The following is a 22,802-nucleotide window of genomic DNA, read 5'->3' on the forward strand; positions in this document are numbered from 1 at the left end:
CTCATTATCATATAATAGGCCAGTTCAGTTGTTGGGTTGCTAAAAGATCATCAGCCTAAATACATTCAAGAAATACCTAGTGATATGCCGAATTACTGGATTCACCACATTAGATCATCTTGACACTAATGTGCACAAATAATCAAAGCTGGTCACGTGATGAATTAACTTAGACTAAAATAAACTTCTACTAGTATACATTTAATATCCAAGTTTTATGTGGCCTGCTCAAATATAAGCCAATACTGTATTTTTTATATGCTGCACTCTGACAAAATGTACCCTGAGATGAGGGGATCTCCTCTCCTCTTCCTAATTATGAAGGAATGTGTGCACCTATGACATGTGACAAGATAGCACCAACCAAACTTCTACCTCTTCCAATATAGACTGCTAACTCAGACTGATCAGTTTCTCTACATTTTTGAGAATAAAACCTGTTAAATGCAATTTTAATTAATAGCCTGTTTGAATAGAAGTATGTTTTCAAAAAGTGCAAATTATTTCTGAAATTCTAAAACTTTGAATGCCACTTGGTAAAAAGGCGTTTATTTTAACACCACAGCACGTGTGCAACAGAGGTCAGCAAATGTACCGCACCATTAATACTGTCGATTTTGCAGCTGTTGAGTCAGTACAAAGCGAGCATTAAACATTACAAGAAATCATATACACGGTGAATGAGGAGGAACTAATTAAATACTTGTGATTTACAAAACACAACGAGGCAACTGTAGATTAACAAATCCAGGGTTCACTGACACATGGGTAAAGAAATTCAGCAGGCAACAGACAGGATTTCAAGTTGTTTTTCAGATGTCTCTGCCATAATGAAAGAGAGAAATCAAGCAACTATCAGGGACATAAGCCTCCGATTAAGACTTTACTATCAAGTCATGCATTACAGCAATCTGTGAGTTCAGTCGATCAAACATGTTTTCTAAAAAAAAAACTCTTTTCACAAAAGTACATTACACAAGAGGTGAGACATCTTCAGTCCTTTAAAAAAAAAAAAAAACAACATAAAAAAACTAGAAGCCAATAACGTGACTTCTGGCGTGGAGATATCCCAAACAGTGAGATACAGCATGGATGCATTTCACTATGGGAAATGTGAGCTTGGAGACTGCAAGATGGAAGACTCCCCTCTGTTGTCCAGCTCGTTTTGTAGCCTGGTGAGATTAGACAGCTCCTCCAGTTCCTGAAACTGTCTGTCAGTCTTGTGGCTGACCAAGGAGCGGTAGAAGTGCACAGCGAAGACTATGAAGACTAAACCAAAGGGGACCATAATAGAGGTGGAGGTGATGGCAGCAGCCACACCAGCTGAAACGGTATTATTGCTAGATTTATTGGGCTTTATGGGCAGAAATTTGACCCAGCAGAGCAGAACTACCTCAGCTAAGAAGAGTAAAGTACCGATGACCGTAGAGAAAGCCCACGCCAGTTCAATGTGCCGGTGCATCCGCTCGTGTGGAGACTCCTTCACAGAGTTGAGGTTGTGGACATTGCTGACGGCCTCTATATTGGGCAAAATGCAGGTGCTGACCATCAGAGCGAACAGGTGAACGGCCACGAGCACGGTGGTGCAGGCACTGAAGGCGATGAGGAGAGCCGGGGGATACGGGTAGCTGTTGTCCAGCTGCACTTCTACCATGGCAACCTGAAAAGAAGCAGAAGAGGGGGCTAGGACAAGGAACAGGAAACAACTTTACACGCACGTGACAACGTTGTGTAACTTGACGGATTCGTCGACAGGAGAGTGGAGGGACTGGCTAGAAGACAACGTTACCATGGCGAATCCAGAAAGTAGAGCCGATGTCCGGCTCGAAGCCTTCAGCTTGGCTCGACTCAGGTACAGCTTCCTCCAGGACAGCGCCTGCAGCGAGTGTTCGTTCAGGCTCATGTTGCTCCCGTTACCGAAGGACTGGGCGAGCAGCGGTCACGTTAGTTAGCCGGTTAGACTCGCGGAACAACGCGGAAGAAACGAGCGTTCAACATGCCAAACAGTGAGCCGCCTCTAATCCCGTAACCTCGCCCGCTGATGGAACTGCGGAAGATAGGTTTTTTTTTCACCGACACCAGCCGGAGAGTCGTCGGCGTGTTTGCACAGCATGCACCACATTACCCATGAGCCTGCGCGCGCTCAACATCCGCTACTGAGTCAACTGTCGGTGGCATTTCCTCTGTTGTGGGATGACGAATCAGCTCCTAGTTAATACTGATGTAATTACCGCGTTCAGTGCCTGTGGTCATTGTCAGAATTATAAGTACGTTTTCGTCCATTTGGACGGTTGAACGGAATGCTACGCCTGTTTACGTGACACACGTAAACACAAACAGGAATTATTATTAACAGAATGAATGAAAGTAGAACGTTCTTTATAAGAATAATAATAATTTTATCATTTAATGTTCGTTATAATGCTAGGCAGAACTATTCAATAATAGTTGTTATAACGTAACGTGTTTTGCTTTTTGACAATAAAGAACATATAATAATAAACAATAAACGTGTCTTCTTTGTTTTTAAAAAAAAAAGCCCAGTTGAAGAGCAGCGAACTAACATGCCGTGACGTTGTCCAACAATGTTTTGGTTCCTGGCGGTGACGTAATACACAAAAACATGGTTCCCTTGTTTTGAACCTGCAAACGCGTGCTAAGTGTTTTTCCCTTTGACTTCGCTGCGCGTTGACGATGCGCTTCCGACACCGAGCGGCTGGAAAACGTCGATAAGAGACGATGGCTCAGGCGGTCGAGACGTGTGCCGAATCCGGACGCAGGCTGGTGTGTAGCTTACCGTCCGCCGTGGTAACGTTAGCTTGCGATGCGAGATTGGCAGCGAGCTAATTAGTTAGCCGAGCTAACGCTCGCGACCCGTAACCGTTGGGATGCTCGTCGAGCCCCGGAGCTGTACAAGTTAGGAGCCGCAGCTCGCGCACTTTAGACGTTATAACTTATTGTGCATTTGTAAAAACAGTTAAGCGGACGTGCGCATCAGATAAACCGACATGCAGACCTGTGAAATCCCGAATAACGCACCAACTGCTTATTTCCACCCCTGCAAGTCTCATTTAATGGTTATTGTTGTTTTACGTCACATTTAAAAGAAACTATAGTGACCTTACTATAAAAAAAAAAAAGTTAGGAATAAAATAAACGTAGTTGTGCTGAACTGTGTATGGAGACAGAGTAGAGAAGTGTTGCTCTCTGTCTGAGATAACGTTATGTCATGTGAAATAAAGGATGCTTTTTTTTTAATGGCAGCGCTCCATCTGCCGGAGGATGTACGACGAAAACGAGGATTTGTCCGACGTTGAAGAAATCGCAAACATCCGAGGTTTCAGTGTGGAGGAAAAGCTCGTCAGTGACAGTTACAGCGCCACATTTGTCCTCTCCATGGAGGGCAAAGGTAACGTAGAATACCATGTCATCTAAGATTAACTGGGCAAAGTGCATGCCTTTTAATAATTACAACAAATAACTGTGTTTATCTATAAATACTGTAATAACCCACTCTCTGGCTTGCAGACTTCTCCTATGAATACGTGCAAAGGGAGGCTCTCAGGACCCCACTCATTTTTAAAGACAAAGATGGACTCGGGGTCAGGTGAGAAGACATTTCTACAAATAGAATAAGCCTTGACCATGCTTGTGGTGTCGTTTATATTTGTTGTAGATTTATGTTTATAATCATTTGGCAAACTGAGTGACATCAATCTCTCCGTTTCATAGGATGCCCGATCCTGAATTTACAGTCAGTGAAATTAAAGGCTTAGTTGGTAAGTAGGATTCTTGACACACACTTACAGATTTTTAGCATTTTTGGCAAAGTCTGGGATGATCTGAAATGTCCTTAATGTATCACGTAGTCTCATCCATGATATTTATTTCCACAACACATTGTGAGCTAAAATGAAAATCCACTCTTTTGCATGGTGGAATAAGGTTTATTCATTTAAAAAAAATGTTTTTTTGGGGTAAAATATTGCATCTGGAAGAAGACGACGCACCAAATCAATAGCCAAAAATAAAGAAAAGTCATATTCACACTATGTATTATTTGTTTTTTGTTCCCTGTTTTCTCCTTTTTGGGGTATTTCATTAGTGAACACACACACACACACACACACACACACACACACACACACACACACACACACACACACACACACTTGACTATTTGTCTGCCCGACATAACATTGTTGTCTGATAATGGTTATAGTGTTCTTGTCCATGTCTACTTTGTCCTATTGTGTATTCAGTGTACACCTTTTTAAAAAACTAAATATGTTTCCATCACTCGTATTATTATTATTATCATGGGGGAAAAAACGATAAGCATTTTCCAATAGCAGTTTTGTTACTGACATAATGGCTGTCAGGCTAAGCATGAATGAAATTAAACTAAAACATTATTGGGGTGTAGTGGCTCCATCTAGTGGGGAAGACGACGAATTACATGCCTCAGGAGCCGCTTGTTCATGATAAAATCAGTCAAATGTCAACAGTACCCATTTGCACTGTGTAAATGTCACTAGAGCATGCTAGATTACAGACAGATGGCCCTACGTGTTAATGACAGGGGAAGTTCTCAGAGGTTAATGTCAACTCGTGCTGTGGTTGTTGCTTGCAGGCAGTCGCCGGTCTGTGGATGTCATGGATGTGAGCACTCAGAAAGGGTCTGAAATGAGCATGGCCCAGTTTGCCCGCTATTATGAGACACCAGAGAAAGAACGGGACAAGCTCTTCAATGTCATCAGCTTAGAGTTCAGCCACACTAAGCTGGAGAACCTCATCAAGCGGCCCACAGTGGTAAATAACACTCTCTGTGTGATGTCATACATGGCTTCGTGAACCACAAACCTGGTACCGTAGTCAAAGAAAGTATGACTAACGACACTCTGCTCACTCTCCCAGGTGGACCAGGTGGACTGGGTGGACAACATGTGGCCTCCTGATCTGAAACAGAGCCAAACAGAAGCCACCAATGTAATCTCAGACATGAAGTACCCTAAAGTGCAACGGTATGACTATCACACACTCTCCTGAGGTGTATGACTTTAAAAAAAAATGAAATGTGTAGAGGCAGTTTTAGAAAATACTTGAAGGAAATTGCTGCTTATTTGGCAGTAAATACATCACACAGTTTCTCCTCCCATCTGAATGTCACATCTATCACTCTATCATTGTAGAGCGCTGCATGCAGTCGGCGTTATCCATCTCCTGTAAGTGCTCTCGATTGTTGCTAGGCAGCAGAGTTTTCCACGGCGGAGGATGGTTTTATAACTGCTGTAGTCTTGACTGCACAGCCGCCTCTCAGCCAATCAGCTTTCAGCATTTGTACATAGCCAATTTAAAACCAATTGTGCCTTTCATTTAAGCCCCAGTTGCTCATTTTTCCTCCCATCACACCAAGACCCTACTTACCCCACTTCCTGCCTTCTGTCCCCCTGCTGACTTAAATGTATTCATTTTAACTTCTATTTCAGTCAGTAGTGCTCATAGTGAAATGGTTGCTGAGGGTAGTGTTTGGTATGTACATGGTGGCATAAACACACATTTCCATTATTGTTTCAGCCAATAGCAACATTTCAGAGTCACCCCTATTGGTTAGTTTAGCTGTTGTTATGCTGCTATAGTGATGCTCGGTGTCAGTTCGGACATGATGCTGGAAATTATGTCTCTTTGGTTCGCTATATTCTGTCATGCCAGCGAAATAACACTAACAATAAAGGCAGAATGAGTAGGATTAGTGTATAAAAACGTTACAAAAATGATGAACACAGAAATCCTCATTGAGCCAGTGGAGGAAAGGTCTATTTTGAATGGTGTGTTTACGAACCGCAAGCGCCTAATCCTACTCATTGTGCCTTTAAGGTTTTCTATGCTCATTTGTTTTTAATCATCGCTGTATTAATTTGCCGCCCCAGCTGTGGTCACATTTGCAAGGCAAGTGGTGTGGAAGGAAGCAGAACTCTCCAGCGTTACGTTGCCACACCGTTCAGCATCTTAACCGTGTTGCCTTCAGCTGATTGGCTTTTCCTTTTGTTTAAAGAAATCATCACATCATCTCTCCGTGGGATGTTTGAAATAATGCTCTTTCTTTAAACATTATTTAAAAGAAAAAAAATGGTTTTGGTCTACTCCTGTTTTGTTGGATTAATAGATAAATAGAGCTGCTCCCATCTAGCTAAATTACTGAGTCATTTATGTCTCGGAGTGCTTTCATTCCTCAATTAATTTCCAGAAGAGAGATGTCCCATTGTGAACAATTTTCTATGCTGGTGCTCTTCTAAGTGTTTTTCAGGAAAACACAACCTAGATTACTGCAGCGTTCTAATTGGCTGAGCTGTGTTTTTCCTTTTAAGATCTTTTTATAGATGTCAGTCAGTACATCCTCAGAATCTACTCTTCCACCATGTGATCCTTTTGAATTATTTAGTCACCTCCTTTTTCTGCTATAGGTATTGTTTGATGAGTGTGAAGGGCTGCTACACAGACTTCCACATCGATTTCGGGGGAACTTCTGTTTGGTATCACGTATTCAAGGGACAGAAAGTAAGTTCATTCTAGTCTCTTACCTGATTTTTTATATGTGCAACAAATCTTCATTTATTAGTTTTCCTTTCATCCAGCACTAAAGGGAGAAATTAAGAAAGCATTTCTGGTAAAATATAGTGGTGCTTAGGCTTTCAGAGTGGGTATTTTCCCTAACCTGGCCACGAGTGTACAGTATAACCTCTAAATCAAAAAACTCTCTGCTTCCTGTCAGGTGTTTTGGCTCGTGCCTCCAACCCCTCATAACCTTGCCCTTTATGAGGACTGGGTTCTGTCAGGCAAGCAGAGTGATATCTTCCTGGGAGACCGAGCTGATGGATGCCAGAGAGTCGAGCTCGAGCAAGGATACACCTTCTTCATCCCATCTGGTGCGTTGGCATGATTGTTTTAAAGTAGCCAGCAGGACGAGATTAGCTGCCACTTCAATGAACAGCAATGCCGAGCTTTTTCCCGACTATAACGCGGTGTAATTTGGCTCCAGCTACGTGTCCACGAATCCTCTATATGTTCCTCATCTCTTGAAATGTGTCTTGTGCTTTTTGTAATTAAGGGTGGATCCATGCTGTCTACACTCCAGAGGACACGCTGGTGTTTGGAGGCAATATTCTGCACAGCTTCAACATTCCTATGCAGCTTACCATCCACGAGATAGAGAATAGGACGAAGGTGAGTCACTTCTATGTCGATTCTGGCTTGGATCTGTTTTTCTGAGGAAGAAAATAATTCTCCCTTTAAGAAATTGGTGTGGTTTACATATTTGAAATATGAATTATGATGTCAGTGAAACGTGTTCTCTCTGAAGTCTCTTCCATGCTCATGCACACACATAAAAGCACAGAAAGAACTCATCACATGACATGTAAGAAGTCAGCTTCCCACAGTAACTAGGTAACGTGAGTGCAATGTGAAGATTAGGTGTTTTTTCAAGGTCACACTGATGACTTTTGTCCCCGTTTTAAGGTTCACTCCAAGTTCCGCTTCCCCTTCTACTACGAGATATGCTGGTATGTCCTGGAGAGGTACCTGCACTGCCTCACCAAACGTTCCTACTATTCTCAGGAGATCCGCAAAGAGACCCTCCTAATGGGTGAGTGAAATTAAAAAAGGCGGCTGCTCATTACTGGCGGACATACACAAGAGGGGGCGTTATGGGTTGCCTGCTGGGTTTGCAATTAGACATGTCAGGCGTTCTGTTTCAGCGCATCGCTTAAACACACGAGTCATTCTTTGCTCTTTCCAGATGTATTAGTTCTGCAGCTGAAGGCATTCTTCCAATACAAAGAGTACAATATGGACTGATATGATAAGTCGTTTGATGCAACTGTTTTTTTCTCTCGTTTTGACCTTTTGAAAGTTTTATCGTAGGCAACCGGACGTATAAAGCTTTCAAAGATTACCATGACCTGGATGACCTTCACAGACCTCTCGTTTTGTCCCTTCAGAATATGAGACAAAGGCAAACACAGAGAGCCCCTCCTCTGACTCAAGGAGCCAGGACATGAATGAGGACTCGTGTGAGCCTCAAGTCAGGGATGGCCAGGGTGAAAAGACAGAGAAAGCTGCCCAGGATGGCCCCTGCTCTCCTGACAACCGGAGGGGCCAGTACCTCAAGGCGGTTCTATCTGTTGACTCTGAGGACAGCTGTAATCCCGGGTCCACCTCTTTAGAGTTCCCTCAAACCCCCTCCGACTCTCCGGCCTCCGAGTCCCAGAGTAAATGGACGCATTTGACGGAGTTTGAGCTGAGCGGACTCAGGAATCTGGTTGAGAAGCTGGAGTCGCTCCCTGAGAATAAGAAATGTGTTCCAGAGGGAATAGAGAACCCACAAGCCCTGCTGGAAGACATGAAGGTGAGAAACAGAAAGATGACAAAGTAAGAGTCGTTTTCACAATATATACCAGTCAGCCGCCATGATGGAGTTCTCTGTCTAGGTTGTCTTAAAAGAACACGCCGATGACGACCCCAAACTAGCGATTACTGGAGTTCCTGTGGTGTACTGGCCCAAGAAAACTGTTAAGGTGAGAATATTTTTGCTGAGACTTTCTTATTGCTTTACTTACAGTTGAAAATCAACTTAAAAATATCAATTCCTAATTGAATTACATTTAGAATGGCACGATTAGAAGCAGAGTAGTATTACTTTAGTAGTGTGTTAATTTACATTACTATACAATAGGGCTGTTTTTATTTGAAGCACTTCCAGGTTGACCCAGTTTATATTTCATTGCATGTTTTCCATCTGTATTTTCAACTTTTCATCTTTTAGGCAAAGTTTACACCCCAATTATTTTGCTTAATCTTCCAAGTCTTACGTTATTCTCTCTTCCATCTGCTGCTTCAACAGTAGAGCGTTAGATGTACATATTTGCAGAATTTTGACTTAAAGTCAAATTAAGTAAATGATACGTTTTTTAAAGCATGTTTCACTGCCCTCATCTTTACACTTACTAACAACTGCTTACACTTTAAGGCTTATTCAGAAATGAACAAGGAACATTTTGAGTCATGTTTTCACTCGGTGCAGCTGCTAATTACATAAGTGCTACTTAAGGATTATTCCTTTTCATCATCATGCTTTACAAAATACCGCCTTAGAAGAAGTCCATGTGAAATTGTGATATTGTAACACTTAAATAGCTGTGAACGCTTGAAGTGCTTTTAATGTAACTATTTATTTTTGGATTTCCTTGTGTCTTGAGCTGAGCAGGAGACTTTTACATTCCTAAATACCTCGTATGAAAAGGTCATTATTAAAATGATACACAGGTGTACACCATGGTGTAATAGACATTTTTTTTACATACATATATAAAGGTGGTGGAAAAAATACAGTATGTGCTCAGGCATGTGAGCCAAAATGAACTACAGTTGTAAATAGTAAAGTATGTTGTGCATACTTGGACACACTCAGTCTAGACAGATGCATGAAGTGTGTGACAGGCGGCGAGGCCTCAGCAGGAGGTGGGTGGATAGGATGGGATGTATCTGAATGCATGGAGGTGGTTTCTATTGGTTTTATGGACCCTCTCTGGATCCCCCCCCCACCCCATCCCTCCAAAGGCCAGCTGCTGGTGGTGGGGCCTCTTTGTGTTTGCCTTTTGTAATGAGATGCCATCTGGCTCTATTGGCTGTGTGGAGACTGCTCTCCTTCTCCCTGTGATGCCCATCATGAATATGACAGCACCTCCTCTGCATTCTCTCCTCTCATTGGACAAAAGCGGACGCCCACAGTACATATTTGGAAGCACCGCAGCCTCCCATTGGCCCCGTGCTTCCCAAGTCCCCGCCTGTTTTTCAGGGAGTGGATCCATATTAATAAGGCAGGCTTGTCTGTGTTTCCTACATCTGCTTGTGGCATTGTGGAGCGTTAGAGTAGGAGGGAGGGCTGTAGGCCAGACAGCAGTAACAGGAGTAGGAGGAGGAGGAGACTGCAGCCATGTCAGTTTGCCGTGAGCTGGACGGTGCGTGAAAAAAAACCAGCCATGGCCATGTCGCTGAGCGCGGATGATGAGGACTACGATTCAGACTCTGAGCAGGTTAGCGCACCAAACCCCTGCAGGCAGGCATAGTGAGGCCACCAGAGGAATGCTTGTGCCAGACGGAGTGGTGTGCAGCATCACAGGGCAGCGAGGAAATGGAGCCACCTGGATAGAATTGCATTGATTCACTCTACTCTCTGTGCTTGATCTTTGATTTTTTTTTAATCTTTGTTTTTTTTTATTTTTTATTTATAGATTTGGTGTTTGTTTGTGTGTGTGTGTGTGTCTGCATGTGTTTTTGTCAGATGAACCCAGCAATAGGAGAAGGCTGTGTTTATATAGCTCAGAGACTCATGGCTGCTATTGGTTATTTAAAAGCAGAGGAAGATAATTTCATGGAGATGCAGAAAATTCATTTGTAAAAGCACCAGATATGTGTGTGAGTTTATGAGTGCCCCCCCGGACCCCCAAAAAGGTGATGTGTTAATGAGGAAGCAGTCATTCTGAAAGCAATATGTAATATTTGCTTGCACTGCAAGAAATGTGTTTAGTTAGTTTGAATATTTCTTCTACCTTACTCAGCATTTGGATGGAAACTCATTGTCCCGGTCATGTAAACACACCCGTTCTTGGTGTCACAGCTATTAGAACCTCAATGACAGATCAGAGCTACTATGCAATACATGATGAAGCACCTACAAGTCGTGAACTGCAGGCTGAGTAACTGTTAAGATTTGAGGCAGTCGAGCCCAAAAGCCGGTTCAGTCTGAACAACTTTTATAGTGAATGGCTGCTCGAATCTCCGAAGCATGCTCTGTGTATCACTTCACTGATTGACACCGCTGCTGTTGGTCAGTCAGCCGTTCTCAGCTTCTGAGCAACTACACATCCAGAGGCTTTTAATTGAGTTTGTGGACTAGAGAAATCACACGTTGTTGTGTGTTTTTCTTTTTCAAATAGAGCATCAGCTTTACAACATATGCTACTTCTCAAGCTTAACAGCAAAGTAATCCCTCCAAGAACCCGTGAGCCCACCTTTATGACAAATTCATTGTTTACACATATATTACCAGAGGTAAAAAAAAAAGAAGAGACATCTTGTTGTGCTTATGTGATTTTGCACATATTTCTCCTGCTTTTGATAAAACAATGTCCTGTTGTTCCTGTAATCTGTGCCTTCAGTGTATGTTTATGGTGTTGTTAAGTATATCCACAGTAATTACTTTCCACTGTTCTCCACAGTAGTTTAAGAGGCACCTATGCCAGCGGACATAAAAGTTTGCTTCTCGTCACATCTCCCAGCTGAATGAGCTTTGAAGAGCAGAGGAATTACTAGTCGGGGACTTGTACCGACTACAAGCGTGTATTATGTGCTGTCAAGAGGCGTGTGTGTGCACTACAGCTGCTAATGCTAAACTACTAACACTTGTATCCGGGACAGAGAGAATGAGAGGCAGGTTATTTCTTTGTGGTTGTTGTCGTCGAGCTGTCCTGTCATTTAACTCCGAGCATCAGAGGGATATCTCTAGAGATCACTCACTTAGCAGACAGGGGGGGTGGGGGGTTAGAGGGGATTTAGGGGACAATATGGACAGCTCTGATGTGTCTTTTCATTTGCTTCTTACACTTGCAGTCACAAGTTAGAGTTGCCATCAGAGAGAACGAGGGTTATTGAGGGTTTGACATTAACAGAAGTGACCTGCTGTCTCATATTTGAAGGAGATGGCAAATTACGGATCATGGTGCTCAACAACATCCCTGTGTCTTTTCCTGGCTCATTCCAGTGTTCTCCTGTAGCAGATCTCCTGTCTGTAATCCCCCCCAAATACCCCCAGAACAGTCTAGTGCAGACTGTAAAAGCCCTACCCCCCCAATATCTCACTCTAATCCTGTCTAGTAACCACATATCTGACTGTCTGTGTCAGTCTATTTCACAGCTGGTGTTAGAGTAAAATATTGCAATATGCCCCAAGATTGAGGCTGCTTTCTTTTTCTGTTAGAGTCTCATTACAGTTCTTATTGGTTACAAGTCTGTGTGTCATAGACTGTTCTGTTAGGGAATGGGACGTGGCTGTTGCTATGCTGACGCTAGGAGAATCTGCACTGCCGATGGAACTAAAGAAATCTGATCTGTGTTTCCAAGAGCTGCGGTCTTTTTTTTTTTTTTTGCGCTCCTTGATTATTTCATCTCGCACATTGCCACATATTTTCTCACATGGCACGGTTGGCAGTGTTCTGACATGTGGTTTTCATATTAAAGAATGCGTTGTTGTGGCTGGGCTCTGAGCCTGAAAAGGAGCAGAATATGTAACACTAGAACAATAACGAAAGGAGATCAAAGGCATCTCATCTCCATTACCCAGTTCTATTAAATAGAGCACATTTAATGTGTACTGTTATAAATCAGCCCGCGCGCCGCCCCACACAGAATAATGGCTCCATGTGTGAATTGTAGCCTTAAGTGCAGTTTCTCTTTGAAGTAGGAACATGCAAGCAAGTGAATTGCTAAATTTGGTAGATGCCCCCAGGGACATTCTTAATTTGTTTGTTTTCTCCTAGAGTCTTTTAACCGCCATGAATTAAAAAAATAAAAAAATAATATATGTGTGTTTATACACAGCATGATCACATTTGCGGATATCTATTGTGTGTATTTGCATATATGGATGTATTGACCTCGTGTAGCAAAGAGCAAAAGAAAGGATTAGGCAGTACCACCTAAATCCACCATAACACTGAGCCCTGTTGAATTCAATAGAATATGTTGATTGTTTTTGTATTACATAACATGATTGTAAGTGCTTATTATTGAGCCATAGCTCCATCATTAAATGAAATGGGATGAAATTCAGAACATTCGATGGAGGATCTTTTACATAAATCTGACATTACGGTAAACAAAATCACTGTATTTTTCAAATTGATAATAAACAGTTTGTTGACTATTTTGCATCGAGGGAGATTCCAAATATATTCCAAATAATACATTTATCCTTTATCAACACATTAATGAATCTGACTTGTTAGATGCCTTTTTGTGAAATATTTGTCGCCTTATCATATTAGGTGCTTGACACTGTATCCTCTTCATCCTTTCAGCCGCGGCCTCCCAACCGGCCGAAACCTAAGATGGCAGCTTCTCCTGCATCAGCAGTCAAGCTGTCAGCCAGTCGGGGAACATCTGGTGCCAGGAGGAGAAGGACGCGCTGTCGGAAGTGTGAGGCATGCCTGCGGACGGAGTGTGGAGAGTGCCACTTCTGTAAGGACATGAAGAAGTTTGGCGGGCCGGGCCGTATGAAACAGTCCTGCATCATGAGGCAGTGCATCGCAGTAAGTTCATTGTTCGTGGTGTTCTTGGCTCAAACAACAACCAGCAGGTGATTAGCTTAGCTTAGCATAAAGACTGAACATATGGGGAAACAGCTAGCCACATTTTCTCAAAATGTAAAAAACCTGCAAAACCTCAATATATTTCCTTGTGATATCCTGGAATCTTGTCATTACCAGGTTGTTGCCAGGCAACCAGCAAAGAAACCTGATCAAGAAATAGGTCCAGCATGTAACCCCTCATAAAACTTTTTACACTTTTTTTTTTTTTTTAATGGATTATACAAATGAGATACGATACAATACTCAGTGAACTTTAGTGGTGCTGGTAGGTTTTTCTTTTACACAGAGCCAGGCTAGCTGGTTGCACCTGCTTTTCAGTATGTATGCTAAGCTAACAGTTAACCCCTTTCTGGCTCTATCTTCATATTTATTATGCAAACATGACAATCTTCTAACTTATTCTTCCAAATGCCACACTATTCTTATTTTCTTTTAATTTGAATACTTGACTGTCAATGTGGTTGTTAGTGTGCTTGATATGGTTGCTAGGACAGTACAGGGTGATTACTAGCGTGTTTCAGGTGGTTGCTATGGTAGTGGCACAAGTAGTGGTAATACTAATAATGTAAATTATTATTATTAGCAGAGAGAGAGAGCGAGAGAGACTGACTATTGGACTATTACATACTAAGGTACTAAGGTTCAGTAAGATATTAATAAACTGACTGAGAGAGAGACTGTGTTTGGACGTTTCAGCACCATGGACAGAGACACGTCGAGAGAACAAGGTTTGATTGTTTCTGTATCGTGTACAGATTCAGTTTGAATGAATGGCCGTGACAAACAAGAGAGAGAGAGAGACTGTCAGCTGTCCCAGTATCCCACACTTGTGTCCTAAAGCTCTTCAGCAACTGTGTCCTATTTTTAAGATATGCCAGTATGCTTAACCCGCTCCTGATGTTCATTTACCTAAATACTGCTTCGGAGCAGCACTCACAGCCAAAGTGTGCATCACGGTGCGGTGTGCCACATTAGCCCATTTGTTTGCGGTGATGCATCTAGCCTGCGTGCTAATCGGCAAACAAGTTGGAAGTTGTTAAATTTCTGCTGTATTGACTTCAGTGAATATTATAAAAGAGCAACAGCGATTAAAGCAAACGGCGACAACCAAACACATCATGCTCGACTATGTCAATTGGCTCAATATGCTTGCTTGTACACAATATGTTACCGCTAGCTAACTCACTTGAGCGCAGCATGTAATTGAACCATAAATGAGTGGAAAACGGTGTGAATGACAGAATTGGGAGGAAGTGTGGGTGAACTAGCTTACCTTCAAGCCTCTGTTTTTGTCTGCAGCCCGTCCTGCCCCACACAGCAGTGTGTCTCGTCTGTGGAGAGGCAGGGAAAGAGGACACAGTGGAGGATGAGGAGGAGAAGTTTAACCTTATGCTCATGGAGTGCTCCATCTGCAATGAGATTGTTCATCCTAACTGTCTTAAGGTAAATTAAGTCGGCATCAGTATGTATTGATTATTGTCAGACGGGACAGATGAAGCCAGAGGTGGCGCTGATGGAGATGTTAGTACACTTGAATGTATTAACAACAACAAAAAGGTTTAGCTGCATTGTCGTGATTATAGAGTTCATTCATCTCTATAAACAGATTCTGCATTCATATGCCTATATGGGTCTTTAGGCAACGGGATAATATTTTGGTATCAGAAGCTTTTGGTTTTGGTTGTAGACCCGAGTAGTATCGACCATCTACGTTTTGAGCAGGATTTGGTTGATTACAGGTGAACAGAGCAAAAGAGGTGCATCCCAGAACCCACCGGCTATCAGCTGGCAGCAGTTTTAGATTCTTAACGGTTTAAAATTAGCTTGTAAACCGGCTGCTTGTGAAACAATCTGGTCGTCTCTGTCGACTCCAACTCCAGTCTCACATCTCAAGTTGCTAATCGGACGGTAAACAATGAGCAACACAAGGAAAAGGAAGTCTTGGCCCCCACCGGCTACACCGGAAACACATAAATATAGCCTCTTGACGCCAGAGGCATATCCTCATCAGACATATAGCCGGCGGGATCCCGAGATCGACAGTTCATTGATGATTCAAGTTCACATATGATGAAACCACACCATAACATCTGTACCAATACTCGTCATAGCTTCATTGTTAATTTCTGAATAAGAATGCAAGAATGTTTTTAAGCAGAAACACACTAAAGTTTCCATTAATCTGGCTCCGTATGTGCTCCTTGTTTTTCAGGTAAAAGATTCAAACGGAGTAGTCAATGATGAATTACCAAACTGCTGGGAGTGCCCAAAGTGCAACCATGCTGGGAAAACAGGAAAAGTAAGTATCTGTATGGACTTAATTCTAAAGAGTTGAGACTGTCTCAGAAAATCAGAACCAGAGAAATAAATTTGTGCTCTCTGTTTTTCTAACCTTTTGGCCTCAAAGCAAAAAAGGGGGCCAGGGTTTAAGTATGCGTCAAACCTTCCTGGTTCACTGTTGAAAGAACCACGGTTAAACCGGGATCCCAAAGAGGAGCCTGACCCGCCGCTGGTGGCTACAGCCACGGTGACCGCTTTGACTACCACCTGTGCTGTGAAGAGAAAGGCAGAGCGGGAGGAAATCCCTAAGAGGAAAGAGGAAGAGCCTCCAAAGAAACGCCCCCCCTTGCTGTCTCTGGATGGTACGCCCCGACCAAGGCTTGAGGACAACCCACTGAGGAAGAAGAGGAAACTTTTTGACACCCATGATGAACCTGTTATTGTGAAAAAGAAGGTATGACCCTCATCTCATTGTAATCTTAGGAGTTATATACTGTTATAACTACATTTTCTTTTTACAACTGCTTTACAAAAAGTAATGATTTGTCTTCTGTTCTTTCTAAGAAGAAGCTGTCAAAACCAGATGACCCTTTGACCCCGAAACTGTTGCGGCAAATCAAGACAGAAAGCGATCTTGGCGATGAAGAAGATGACCGGGAGGATCAGGAAGAAGATGGATTTTCTTTGGACAGGGTTCATGTAAAGGGGAAAAATGAATACGAGGATGAGGACCAAGAAGAGGACGAGGAGGGAGAGGAAGAGGAGAGGGTGAAAAAAGAGAGAGACAGCAGTGCGGAAGACAAAGCCAAGGTCCTGTTAAGTTCACTGCTAAGAACATCAGCAGCCAGAGAAAGTGAACAATCCTCCAACTCTCCCAGAGCTGGACCAAGCAGCGAATCAGGAGACGCTCAGGAGAGGAGCTCTGCTCAGCTCAAGGCTCGCCATCAGCGGCGGCGCCTTCCCAACAAAGAGCTGAGCAAAGAGTTCAACCAGGAGGTTCCCAAGACAGAAGAGTGCCTGTCCAACCAAAACCACGGCTCGGTGAAGACGGAGGACGGTTCAGCCAATCACAACCGACGACCACTGAAGAACGAGGACTCCGTGACCAATCAGAACCGTAAACCACTTAAAACGGAGGATTCAACCACTAATCAGAGCCGCAGAGCCCTTAAAATAGAGGACGGTTTGGCCAATCAAAACAGGCGCCCGCTGAAAACGGAAGACGGCCTTGCCAATCAAAACCACCGGCCTGTAAAAACGGAGCCTGAGAACGAGGCGGAGGACCAAAAGCCTAGATGGCCTCTTAATAACGGCAGCGGCGACCTGGGCGACTGGCTGCGACACAGGGGGCGGGAGGTGAACGAGACGCCGCGCGGCTACTCCCCGCTCAGCTGGAACAGAAGCACGCAGATCACGCCCATGTGCCCCCGCCCGCTCCCCTGCCGGTCGCCGCCGAAATGTGTCCAAATGGAGCGCCACGTGATCCGGCCCCCTCCCATCAGCCCCCCGCCCGACAGACTCCCGCTGAACGACAGTGACGCGCACGTGATGAGGAGGGAGATGTGGATGACAGTGTTCAGTCACTTGACTCACAGAGACCTTTGCGTCTGCATGCGCGTCTGCAGGACCTGGAACAGATGGTCAGTACAATGTGTGCCGGAAAACACACGTCCGTCCTCACTTCATCATACAGACGTCCATCTGTAAAATAAACTGCTGTGTGTGTCACCAGGTGCTGCGACAAGAGGCTTTGGAAGCACATCAATCTGAATCGCTGTAAGTCCATCACACCCCTCATGCTGAGTGGAATCATCCGGAGACAGCCGGTCGCTCTGGACCTCAGCTGGACCAACATCTCCAAGAAGCAACTCAGCTGGCTCATCAACAGACTGCCAGGTCATTTTGTAATTTATTTTATTCCAAGACAGGGACAACGCACAATAAGACATTCATCTTTTACAACAAGAATAGATGCATTATGTAGCAAAATGCTATTTTCCACCTGTTGTCCCTGGAGAAAACATTAATAAAAGAACAAACAAAGTAAAACCAAAAAGACAAAGAAAAAAAACAACAGATAAAATAGATAAATAGAAACAGGGAAGAAACTGTCCCCTAAAATTTAGAGCTAATGCTTGGTAAGATGTGAAAAAGAGTGGGGAGAGATTATTCCACTGAGTCATGGCAGTACAGGAAAATGATGATCTCCCAAATGTTGTTTTTCGTTGGGGTACTACACTCACCCCTTGTAAGAGATCGTGTTGTTTTGTAAGAGCAGAGCAGACGTTAGAGTGCTTTAAAATGTCATATTTATTGAGTATGTGACAGTGATGGTGTTGCTTTTTATCATGGATCTTGAGGGCACTTTTGAATAATGATTCAAGTGGTTTTACACTCAAGCAGCAAAAGAAAATGACACAGGGTTGACACATAGGGACAGACGACCATTCACGCTCACTGTCACACTCATCAGTTAACCTGCTCGTCTTTAAACTGCAGGAAAGAAGCCGGATAACTACACATAGAAGGCGTCCCTTCAATGCTAACCACTACACCACCGTCCCATGTAGTTAATCTCACTACATAATTACATACGTTTGGTTGAAAGGTTCTAAAAACCAATCAAGGGTTATATTAAAGGACAGAGTCACAAACCTTAACGCGTCCTGACAGTGGTATCCGTTAGCACCGTGTGTTTTCTTAGTTTAGCTTGTGAAGACTGTGAAAATGATTGTACTAATGGCAGTCAAATTACTGATTTAGGTATCGAAGAAAACATGTGTTGGCATAGCGTGAGCAGTTTTTTAGGTTTTCAGGTTCCATAGGGAACCTCCTCTCGGATAATTGTATCCCCAGATGCTGTTGCTCTTGCTTCTAAATATCGTTGCTGGATCACTCGGCTAATTATAAGAATACTCGCTGCATCTGCGTTGGTTTGGTATATCGGTTTATTGTGTGACCTGAGAATTAAAACTTCGGAGATGGAGCAACTGAAAAATAGGGCACATTTCTGAGTGAGAAAATGTTTCTGCAGCAGCGTTGGGCGAGTTATTCAGGAAGTGTGAGAAGTTACTTTTTACTTGATCACCCCCCCCTGTGCTTGGCCTTTTCCTATTCAAATTTCAACTGACGGTGCAACATATTAAACAGAGGGTGCAGTACATGCTTTTGCACCCTGGTAGAACAGGGCTCCTCTTCTCCCTCAGGGCACGGTCACACTTGGCCTTCACACTTGGCCTGATAGTTCAACTCGACACGATGCATACTAACGGGACATGAGCTCATTGGCACAATACAAAAATTGCATTCTTGTAATGCAATAACGCAGCATTACGTGGATTAATAACTGTTATATAATAACACTTCTCTTTACTGGGGAAAGTAATGGAATTACTGAGTAACTCATTACTGCCCATCACTGACGATGTGGTCACATAGAACATATGTAACAGATAATCAGTGTCTTGTAGCTTCACGTAAAAGGTGTCCAACATGAGGTCTTGTGTGTCCCTGCAGGTCTGCGTGTGCTGCAGTTGTCGGGATGCTCCTGGGTGGCGGTCTCTGCACTTTGCACCTCTAGCTGTCCTCTTCTGAGAACTCTGGACGTTCAGTGGGTCGAAGGACTGAAGGATGCCCAGATGAGGGACCTGCTGTCGCCTCCCACAGATAACAGGCCAGGTAGCAACCTGCCATACGCACACACACACACACACACACACACACACACACACACACACACTGTCTAAACACTGAGGCTTGAGTGGTTGAATGAGTGGGCTGCACCGTGGAGTAATAGGAAATCAATGTGAGGAGTGCATTTCATGCATATTAAACAGCAGAGCACGTTTTGTGATTGTTGTTGTAGTTTTTAAGTCACTCAAACAGCAGTTTAAAAGGACTTTTGTTCTAACTAATTTCAGCTGCAGATTAATATACACCTGAATAAGTGGGCTGAAACATTGGAGGTCAATGGCACAGAGGAATAAGCTGGATTTGATTACACAGATATTTACTATTTATCCATTTCCTCTTCCTTCGTAGGTCAGTTGGACAACAGGAGTAAGATGCGTAACGTGGAGGATCTGCGCCTGGCGGGCTTGGACATCACAGACACGTCCCTGCGCCTCATCATACGTTACATGCCCTCGCTGTCCAGGCTGGATCTCAGCTACTGCAACCATGTGACTGACCAGTCGGTCAACATCCTGACCGCCGCAGGGACGACCACCAGAGACTCGCTCACTGACGTCAACCTGTCAGGTAGGAGCCTGCCTTTCCTGGCTGTAAGTCTGCCTGTCGTTCACTATATGACTTGCTCCCCCTAAAGGCTAAATACGGAATTTAGATGTGTTGAATTGTCACGTCAACCACTTCCTCTCAATCTATAGATGTACAAAAACAACTTTTAAAAGGTGTTTGTTCTTTTTTCCAGCCATCACAGTGAACTTTTAGTCACCTTTTTGTTTTCAAAACCTCCTCCTGAAGCCAAAGTTTGTCTGGAAGGTGCTGAAGGAAAGAAGAATTTGTGTGTAAGAAAGTGTGCCAGTTTGCTTGGCACACCTCAGTACAAACAAATACAGTGTAATAAAAACAATCCTGCAATAAATTTGACCTTCACGAGGGTTTTAATGTTCAATTTGTTGTCGGGACTCTTGTAGTGGTTTGCGGTGCTCTTTCAGCTTCAGAGGCATTGCATACAAATTGTGGAATCAGTTTTTATAGAATTCCATGCCATTCACTGTAAAGCGCCAATTTAAAAATGCCAAGAACCACATCTTATACTATTCGTTTCTGTGGAATGCCATTAAAGTTAAAAAGCAGTAAATCAAGGGGCTATTATGGAAAGAGCTGAAAGGAACATGCATTTAGGCTTCCGGGCCCCTCATTTATCCTGAAACGCTGCCCACCATAATGAAGCCTTCGGATTTCACGTCCTAGAATATCCTAAAGGCTCGATTAATCCACGCGTGTAATAGCTTATGTCGGGGACAGGTGACGCGTCGCGCATCAATTGTTCTTTTTTTCTCTCCTCCCTGCAGTCTGCAACAGGGTCACAGACCAGTCGCTGACCTATTTCAAGCGCTGTGGAAGCATCTGCCACATCGACCTGCGATACTGCAAACAGGTGAGCAAGGAAGGATGCGACCAGTTCATCGCCGAGATGTCCGTCAGCGTGCAGTTTGAACTGATCGAAGAGAAGCTGCTGCAGAAGATCAGCTAGGATGACGGGAGGCTGCGTGACACGGTGGTGGTGAAGCTGCCGTCCACACGGAGGCAGCAGACGACTGTGTGTTTGTGTCATGGACATCGGCAGACACCGTGCTGCTAAGCCAGAATGTAAATGTGGAAGTCTCGCCCTCTGAAGGCAATATTGCAAAAATGTTTTTTTTTTGTTTGCACTTGTTTATAAGTTATTTATTTCTTTATATATCGATTGTTTATGTCTTGTACCATGACTATCTTTTGGTGTTTATAGATTATTTTTTGTTCCAATGCAAAGTTTTCTTTTGCATTAGAGTAATATTTTTGTATCAGAAAGTGTTTCATACGTTTATGTGCAGCATTGATTGCACCGCTGTACAATATCATACCGTTGGAATTGATAATCAATCGGCATTACTGTTAAGCTCTTTATTGTTGAGGCAAAGGTCGAATGATTTTTTTTGCCAAACTGTAGGAGGGTTACTTCTGTTTGCGTGGGTGTTTTTATATTTTATTATGCGTCAGTGCCCCGTTTCCGGTCGGGCGAAGGTGCTGTATATATATATATATCCTTTTCCATATGATGATACCATTTGCACTGATGCGGTAAATCTGAATATGTGAATGTATTCACACATACACTATACAGTGTACAGTGTATAAAGCATATTTTTTCAACACTAAAAATGTTCTGCTACTTCTACTAACAGCTTCTAGTTTACTGGATTATATTAAGACACCATACACACGTCTCTGCCAGTCTCCATCACTCTTTAGTATTATTGGTGCTTTGTGGAAGGAAGCGTTTTAGCTCTGCATGCAGCATAAGACTATGTTTACACCACAGGCGATTTAGTAACTGTGAGACAATATAACCATCTGTTTACTCCTGTCGTTAGCTCAACTCCATATGCTAAAATTCAGTGCGGAATCCTGCAAGAAATAAACAGCAACAAAGTCTGAGAATAAGATATTACATTTGCATAAATCTAGTAGACAATCTTTTCCTCCCACTAACTACAGCCAAGAGGCTCTATATTTAAAAAAAAAAAAAAATTTCATAACCCCAGACATGATATGGCTGATAATATGAGTGTGGCAAAGTATATATATATATATATATATATATATATATATAAAGCCAGTATCAATAAATCAATCCAGTAAATCCATGTTAATCTCCAGACGTTGGCTTGTGACCACAAGGTTGATGAACGCTGTTATTAGACCAATGAGATTGGATCATAGTTAGCCTGTATCTACATGCCGTTTAGCCTCTGCCATTTGAAGAAGCTGCCAAAAAAGATTTGTGCAAATGTAAAAGTGCAAATGGACTTTGTCTGTTTATTTTTTTTTATTCATGGAGATCCTACTGAAATATACATCTATTAACACTGGTTGTTTTCTTTAAAATCGTTTCTTTAAGGTTTATTTTTTTAGTTAAATGTCTGAAGATAAATGTTCTTCTTACTATGGCATCAGTAGGTAGCATTTTTCTACACATATATTCTTCAGTTCAAGTTTAAAATACCTAATTTTCCAATTGGAACTTTCCTAAACTCTTTCTGCCACATTTTTCAATAGCACTTGTTACAGTTCAGTGGATGGTTGTACATTTACATTTACATTTTATTTTACTTTTTTTTTTTTTATCAAACAATGTCTTCATTAAGTGTGTTTTTGTACATTACTGTAAATGTGCAATCTGTACATAATGTACATGTAAAGCCTCTAGGAAAAGTTAAGTCAACCTTTGCGATATTAAATTCATTTTAAATACTGACCCGTGTGCATTTGGTCCATTACATTTCTTTAAGCATTTTGCATAAATGAGAAACATACATGTCAATAATGGATATCTGTTATCAGATTATTACTTATAATGCCAACCAC

General features: G+C 42.7%; 2 protein-coding genes across 7 annotated transcripts; one reads left to right on the forward strand and one right to left on the reverse strand.

Moving 5' to 3' along the window:
- Positions 1 to 514: 514 nt before the first annotated feature.
- On the reverse strand, positions 515 to 2,400 carry orai1b (ORAI calcium release-activated calcium modulator 1b). The gene is made up of 2 exons (XM_084036062.1): positions 1,790 to 2,400; positions 515 to 1,660 (listed from the first exon to the last, which is right to left on the reverse strand). The coding sequence occupies exons 1-2, from the start codon at positions 1,901 to 1,903 to the stop codon at positions 1,103 to 1,105; spliced, it is 672 nt and encodes a 223-aa protein (XP_083892188.1). The 5' UTR covers positions 1,904 to 2,400; the 3' UTR covers positions 515 to 1,102.
- Positions 2,401 to 2,537: 137 nt separating this feature from the next.
- kdm2bb (lysine (K)-specific demethylase 2Bb) lies at positions 2,538 to 22,692 on the forward strand. 6 transcript variants are annotated; one of them, XM_084036028.1, is made up of 21 exons: positions 2,539 to 2,784; positions 3,265 to 3,409; positions 3,529 to 3,607; positions 3,733 to 3,779; positions 4,634 to 4,812; positions 4,918 to 5,024; positions 6,465 to 6,558; positions 6,773 to 6,926; positions 7,109 to 7,224; positions 7,519 to 7,645; positions 8,001 to 8,407; positions 8,490 to 8,576; positions 13,137 to 13,367; positions 14,727 to 14,870; positions 15,640 to 15,726; positions 15,835 to 16,161; positions 16,275 to 17,347; positions 17,440 to 17,603; positions 19,224 to 19,385; positions 19,749 to 19,967; positions 20,747 to 22,691. In XM_084036028.1, the coding sequence occupies exons 1-21, from the start codon at positions 2,740 to 2,742 to the stop codon at positions 20,926 to 20,928; spliced, it is 4,176 nt and encodes a 1,391-aa protein (XP_083892154.1). In that variant the 5' UTR covers positions 2,539 to 2,739; the 3' UTR covers positions 20,929 to 22,691. The 6 variants fall into 6 exon arrangements, with proteins under 6 accessions (XP_083892155.1, XP_083892156.1, XP_083892154.1 ...); XM_084036026.1 differs by having other exon boundaries at positions 15,826 to 16,161; positions 20,747 to 22,690; XM_084036027.1 differs by having other exon boundaries at positions 2,540 to 2,784; positions 16,272 to 17,347; positions 20,747 to 22,690.
- Positions 22,693 to 22,802: the final 110 nt, after the last annotated feature.

The sequence above is a fragment of the Eutrigla gurnardus genome (genome assembly GCF_963514095.1).
Source record: "Eutrigla gurnardus genome assembly, chromosome: 19".
Lineage (NCBI taxonomy): Eukaryota > Metazoa > Chordata > Actinopteri > Perciformes > Triglidae > Eutrigla > Eutrigla gurnardus.

Coding starts and splice junctions, on each gene's coding strand:
- kdm2bb (XM_084036025.1), top strand. CDS start 2,740: ATGGCTCAGGCGGTCGAGACGTGTGCCGAATCCGGACGCAGGCTG. Junction 13,368..14,726: donor TCATGAGGCAGTGCATCGCA/GTAAGTTCATTG, acceptor TTTTGTCTGCAG/CCCGTCCTGCCCCACACAGC. Junction 19,968..20,746: donor CACTGACGTCAACCTGTCAG/GTAGGAGCCTGC, acceptor TCCTCCCTGCAG/TCTGCAACAGGGTCACAGAC.
- orai1b (XM_084036062.1), bottom strand. CDS start 1,903: ATGAGCCTGAACGAACACTCGCTGCAGGCGCTGTCCTGGAGGAAGCTG. Junction 1,661..1,789: donor TACTTTCTGGATTCGCCATG/GTAACGTTGTCT, acceptor GCTTCTTTTCAG/GTTGCCATGGTAGAAGTGCA.